Below are 7,158 nucleotides of genomic sequence, written 5' to 3'. Positions count from 1 at the left end.
ATAGGGGAGACAGCCAGGTACAGCCAGAGAGACAGACAGATCTCGAGGGGTCTCACTGCTGTGATTCGTGGGCTCCAGCGCTGTAGTGGCATGGCTCAGTGACCCTCAGCTGCAGGATGGGGGCCTCGTAGTAGGCACTGGGCAGCAGCACCATGTAGTCCTACAGGACAGACAGAGTACAACATGTTACACATAACATTACACCTAACATGTTGTACACAACATAAAACATGTTAGACACAAAAAATTCATATAACATATTATTTATAACATATCAAATGTTGTATATAAAATGATGCATATAACATTACATTACCTATAACATGTTGTATATTACATGACATAAACAATGATAAATATAACATGTTGTACATTACATGTAACATGTTATACATAACATGTTACTCAACATGCTGTTTACAACATGACATGTAACATGTTGTGTAAAACATGTTGAATATAACATAACATTTAAAATGTTATCTGTAATACGTTGTATAACATGTTGACTATATCATAGAATTTGACATGTTATATAACATGTACCAGCAGGATGTCCTCTGCCTCTATGACCACGGTCCAGGTCCCGGGGTTGAGGACGAAGGGTTCTACAAAGCTGTTCTGAGGAACGTTGACGAAGGTCGGATCCAGGCTGGGAGCGAACACGATCTGTTTGGACTGTTCTGAACCTGGAGGCACGCACACACACAGACACACACACACACACACACAGACACACACACACACACATAGACGCACACACACACACACACACACACACACACATACAGACACAGTATATACACACACAGACACACACAAAGAATACACGCACACAAACACACAAACAGACACACAAACACACACACAGTATACACACACACACAAATAATGCACCCACACACACACACACACACACACAAACACACACGCAAGGAAAATGCTTAAGTTCATTGTGTTTACCATACAATTGTATGTGTGGAATATGAAGGCAAAGTTGTAACATGGATTAGCTCAGCATGAATACAATCCATTTATATGATGCACTTTTAACATTTAAAGCGCACACACACACACAAACACACAACATAACACATACACACACAGACACATACACACAAACACACACACACACAAACACACTACCAGCCACACTGGATCCACTGAAAAGCTGTGTTGTGATTGGCGGGGACGTACCTCTACGGTTGCTCTGATAGGCTGTTATTTTACCGTTGGAGGTGGTGCCCTCAGCGTTTACATATCTGAGAATAATACGAGCCAGATACACATCGGCCTCACTCACATCAACCTGCAGCTTCACTGCCCTCTACAGGCAGGGAGGAGAGGAGCAGAGAGGGGAGGAGAGGAGAGAGGGGAGGAGAGGAGATAGGATGAGAGGAGATGAAAGAGGAGGGAGAGGAAAGGAGAGAGGAGAAAGGAGAGAGGAGTGAGGGGAGAGAGGAGAGAAGAGGAGAGGAGAGGAGAGAGAGGAGAGGAGAGAGCAGGAGAGGAAGAGAGGAGAGGAGATAGGATGAGAGGAGATGAGAGAGGAGGAGGGGAGAGGACAGGAGAGAGGAGAAAGGAGAGAGGAGAGAGAGAAAGGGAGGAGTGGAGATAGAGGAGAAAGAGAGGGAGTGTAGTGTTGTGTCAGCTTAAGTAGAACATCCTGGAAGTGTGCGTGTGTGTATGCGTGTGTTTGTGTTTCTTTGTGTGTCTGCGTGTGTGTGTGTGTGTTGAAGGGGGGATCCTCAGCCCTTAAGCCACAGAAAAGCCATCACACACACACCTCCATCACCATGACAACCAGACAGACGGACAAAGGACAGACCAACGAAAGCGAAGTGGGGGGGAGACGCAGAGCAGGGGAGAGAGAGACTTACAGTTGCCACAGAAGGGGGGTCTCCCGTCCTCTATGATGACCACCCGACCACGGACCTCAGAGAGACCCCGGTTCACATAGTGAAGCACCACCCGGAAGAGGTCCGGAGAACCCACCGAGACGGAGAACCACACCCTCGACTGGTAGAACCAGAGAGGAAGAGAGAGAGAGGGGCGGGGGGGGGGAGAGAGATAGAGAGAGAGAGAGAGAGAGAGAGGCAGAGAGAGAGAGAGAGCGAGAGAGAGGCAGAGGGAGAGATGCAGAGAGAGAGCCAGAGAGAGCGAGAGAGAGGCAGAGAGAGAGAGAGAGCGAGAGAGGCAGAGGCAGAGAGAGAGAGAGGCAGAGAGAGAGAGAAAGAAGAGAGAGAGAGAAGAGAGAGAGAGAGAGAGAGAGAGAGAGAGAGAGAGAGAGAGAGAGAGAGAGAGAGAGAGAGAGAGAGAGAGAGAGAGAGAGAGAGAGGGAGAGAGAGAGAGAGAGAGAGAGAGAGAGAGAGGCAAAAGAAAGACAGAGATAGAGGGAGAGAGGCGAAGATATTGGTGGACGCACCGAGAGTGAAGAGAGGAGGAGAAAATACCTTCATCAGTCCCCCACCACCAGAAGAAACCCCAGAGACAACTCACACAAGACATGAACCCATGAACCCAGAGGGTGAGAGTCCACATCATATGAACCATCAATTAATGAATTCCTCATTAATTTACAGAAGATCACAGCTGATGAAATGAACCAGAGCTCTGGAGGTGAAGTAAGGATGCCCTGGATCCATCCAGACACAAGCATGATGAACAGCAGGGGAATAAATCACCAGCATGCAGATAGAAGGATCCAGCCACAGGGCAATGTGTACTACAACTATATTATGTTACAAATATGTTCTGTTACAAATATGTAATGCTAGAAATGTTATGTTACAAATACATTATGTTGCAAATACATAATGTTATAAATGCATCATGTTGCAAATAAGTAACGTCGCAAATACATTATATTACAAATTACCCCAAACCTTGTACATAGTTTTGCAGAAGTAGAACAGATTATTGAAAAATGTTTTTCTCGGACAAAATGAAATACATATGTTGACGGTATTTGAATAAACATACTGAATGGCATTACGACATCATGAATGAAAGGTCAAAGGTTAAAGGTGGGAGGTGTCAGAGGAGAGGTCAGAGGTGAGAGATGAGAGGTCAGAGGTTACAGGCTATAGGTGTCAGGTGAAAGGTCAGAGGTTACAGATGAGAGGTGTCTGGTTAAAGGTGAGAAGTCAGAGGTTACAGGTCAGAGGTTACAGGTGAGAGGTCAGGTCAGAGGTCAAAGGTTACAGGTGAGAGGTCAGAGGTTACAGGTGAGAGGTCAGAGGTTACAGGTCAGAGGTTACAGGTCAGAGGTCAGAGCTGCAGGCCACAGGTGGGGTACCTGGATGGAGGACATCTGGGCGTATCCCTTCCAGCTGAACCCTTCAAACTCCAGGGTGTCGAACCCGAAGCGCACGGGCCGTCCGTCCAGCATGGTGCCCTCCTCTACCTCCACCCTCATGTGATGAAGGTCTGGGAAGTAGTGGTCCACCCGGGGCCTGGGGCACACAGACAGGGGGGCAGACAGACAGGAGGGCAGACAGACGGGAGGGCAGACAGACAGGGGGGCAGACAGACAGGAGGGCAGACAGACCGGAGGGCAGACAGACAGGAGGGCAGACAGACAGGGGGGCAGACAGACAGGAGGCAGACAGACAGGAGGGCAGACAGACCGGAGGGCAGACAGACAGGAGGGCAGACAGACAGGATGAGAGACAGACAGGATGAGAGACAGCTTTGTCAGAGATATATGGAGTCAGAACAGTCTCATTATTAATGAATGCACAGAGAAGGATTCACAAATGTATTTTGTGATTTATACATAAATTACTCTCTTCTCACAAATACATTTCAATGCACACACAAATGGATATCGGCATGTATAATGTAAAATAAATCCATAAACAAAAATAAGTTTCACAAACATATTTCTGATCCACACACAAATATGTCTTGTTTTAAATAAAGGTAATATAAATCCATAAATATATTAATTTAAAAAAGATTTGCAATTTTCATCAAAAATGTATTTGGATGTTGTTACATTTATGTACAAACTGTTAAACTTGAATTTACAAGACGCTTTTCATTTGTGAGCTTGTTTGCATTTGTGTGTGAAACTGTCTGCATTTATGTGTGGATTTTTGAGACTCTCCTGACGTCGCTAGATTCACAAATGCATTTTTTTCAACAAGGAACTCTCTGTAGCCAATCAGATGCCTCCCTCGTTTTCAGCCAATCACATGGCTGCAGTTCCGACCTCTGAGTCCAGCCTCCGAGCCTCCCGGTTCTCTGTCAAATGTCTACTCTATCGGAAAGAACATGTTTTTTTGAATGATCGTACATAACAATCTCGAGGTGGTGAAGAAGTGAATGCTGCGTCACGACACTTTTTCCATCTAATTTCGACTGGGTTTTGGGATTATCGGTGCCGTTAAAGTAGTAAACGGCACCGACGTAAAAACCCAGTCACAGCAGTCATGTGGTTGACTGAAAACGAGGGAGGCATCTGATTGGCTACAGAGACTTCCTTGTTGAAAAAAATGCATTTGTGAATCTAGCGACGTCAGGAGAGTCTCAAAAATCCACACATAAATACAGACCAGTTCCCACACAAATGCAAGTAAGTTCACAAATGAAAAACGTCTTGTAAATACATGTTTAACAGTTTGTATATAAATGTTACAACATCCAAATACATTGTGATGAAAATTGCAAATATTTTTTTAATTAATATATTTATGGATTTATATTACATTTATTTAAAACAAGGTACATTTGTGTGTGGATTAGAAATGTGTTTGTGAAACTTATTTTTGTTTATGGATTTATTTTACATTTATACATACCGATATCCATTTATGTGTGCATTGAAATGTATTTGTGGGAAGAGAGTAATTTATATATAAATCACAAAATACATTTGTGAATCCTTCTCTGTGCATTCATTATTAATGAGACTGTTCTGACCCCATAGAGATACGTCACAAACAGAGCAATAGACAGGGGGACAGACGGGGCGAGACAGAGACAGCTACTTCACACAGTCAGTCAGACAGACAGGTAGAGAGTGAGACGGCCTTACGTGTTACACTTGGGTCCCTCCACGTTGGGCCGGCAGCGACAGCGGCCGTTCCTCTCTCCACACGACTGGCCTGCAGCACCCCCGATGTCACACTGACACCCTGCACACACACACACACACACACACACACCAGCACGCACACACACACGAAGACACACATCCACATGGCAGACCAGCACGCACACAGACATATGCGCACGCACACGCAGAGACACACACGCACACACACACAAACCCACAGACACAGACAAACCAGCACGTAAACACACACACACACAAACATGCACACGCAGACCAGCACACACACACACACACACGCAATACACACCTCAGACACGCACACACAAGAACGCACACAGAAAGACACACATATATACACACACAAACCCACGCATGGACACAAACACACGCGCAAACACACACATATGCACACACAGATACACACATACACACACACACGCACACACGCACACACACACATTATACATTATTAATCTTTGACAGGCTCCCTCCTGCCCGTGTGTGTGTGTGTTTGCTCGGTGGGTTCCAGTCTCACCCTGGCAGCCGAAGAAGTTGCCCTCCTGCAGGTTGAAGAAGCCGTCCTTACACACGGAGCAGGTCCCGCTGCACACGCCCGGCCGGCAGGGGCACTGGCCCGTGCTCTGCAGGGACACACACAGCCTCATGGGGACCCGCTCACACACACAGGGGAGGCGCCCCGCAAAGCATGATGGGAGACGGAGTTTACCTGAGCACATTCGGCCACGCCGCTGATGGTTCCTATCGTGTTACACTCACAGCCTGAGGAAGGGAGGGGGAGGGAGGGAGGGAGAGGGGGAGGGAGAGGGGAGAGGGAGAGAGAGAGGAGAGAGAGAGAGAGAGAGAGAGAGAGAGAGAGAGAGAGAGAGAGAGAGAGAGAGGAGAGAGAGGGAGAGGAGGGAGGAGAGAGAGAGAGAGAGAGAGAGAGAGAGAGAGAGGAGAGAGAGAGAGAGGAGAGAGAGAGAGAGAGAGAGAGAGAGAGAGAGAGAGAGAGAGAGAGAGAGAGAGAGAGAGAGAGAGAGAGAAGAGAGAGAGAGAGAGAGAGGAGAGAGAGAGAGAGAGAGAGAGAGAGGGACAGTACATTCATTTAATATTACTATAATATTACTATTATTTCTATATTTACTATTATAACATACAGATGTACATATGTACATCTGTATGTTATGGTATATTGTTATGGGTTGTTGTATGCACATATTGTTCTGACGTTCTCTTTTGTTATTATACCTAATATTTGTAACACTGTAATGCTTTGGCAACACTGTTTGGTTTACCACAATAGTCATGCCAATAAAGCTTTTTGAATTTGAATTTGAAAAAAAGCGATAGAAAAGCAAGGTTTCATTAAGGATACTTTGTGTTTACTTCATGTGTGCACATGAATTTGTGTGAATGAGTGAGTGAGTGAGTGTGTGTGTTTGTGTGAGTGTGTGTGTTTGTGTGTGTGTGTCTTACTGGAACATCCGTCCGGTGTGTCAGGGGAGAGGTTCCAGAACAGGGCTTTGCAACGGTCACAGGCCCTGCCCTCCACATTCTCACGACACTCGCATTGGCCCTGCGGTCATGATGGACAGAAGCACCGACCAATCACAACCCTTCTCGTATCAGGTTGAGTCCTGTGGCCCAGGTTGTATCAGCTGACCTGAACTCTTTTTAACAGTTGTAAACCAATCCAAACGCTTTTATCGTTCACTATGTTTTCAGACAGTTTGAACAGTCTTAAGCAGCAGTGAACCATTTTGGAAATGGTTCACTACTGCTTACGACTTTTGAAGCCCGTTTCAGTTTAAAGCATTAAACTAACCAAGTTGTACACTGTACACACTTCATCGTTGGTCATGTGGGCTGTGGGACTCACCTCTTCTGGTTGGACCTGGTACTGGATCGAGCCCGCTGGATGGCAGGAACCAGCTGGAGACGGAGGACAGAGGTCAGAGGTCAACCGGGCTACCTTAGTGTGGTGTGTGTGTGTGTGTGTGTGTGTGTGTGTGTGTGTGTGTGTGTGTGTGTGTGTGTGTGTGTGTGTGTGTGCGTGTGTGCGTGTGTGCCTTTTATGTATTAGCGTACAAAGAAAA

The 7,158-nt window shown here is 46.1% G+C and overlaps 1 protein-coding gene across 1 annotated transcript in view; it reads right to left on the bottom strand.

Annotated features, from left to right (window-relative positions):
- lama5 (laminin, alpha 5) overlaps positions 1-7,158 on the bottom strand; it is a 71,736-nt gene that overhangs the window by 23,233 nt on the left and 41,345 nt on the right. The window contains 9 exon segments of the mRNA XM_030352888.1: positions 57-160; positions 547-689; positions 1,881-2,019; positions 3,299-3,455; positions 5,042-5,141; positions 5,598-5,703; positions 5,790-5,842; positions 6,539-6,638; positions 6,942-6,994. Coding sequence (XP_030208748.1) covers positions 57-160; positions 547-689; positions 1,881-2,019; positions 3,299-3,455; positions 5,042-5,141; positions 5,598-5,703; positions 5,790-5,842; positions 6,539-6,638; positions 6,942-6,994 — 955 coding nt within the window.

This window comes from Gadus morhua, chromosome 1 (assembly GCF_902167405.1).
Source record: "Gadus morhua chromosome 1, gadMor3.0, whole genome shotgun sequence".
NCBI lineage: Eukaryota > Metazoa > Chordata > Actinopteri > Gadiformes > Gadidae > Gadus > Gadus morhua.
The sequence above is the reverse complement of the archived record's forward strand: the minus strand, read 5'-3'. Positions and strand labels throughout refer to the sequence as shown.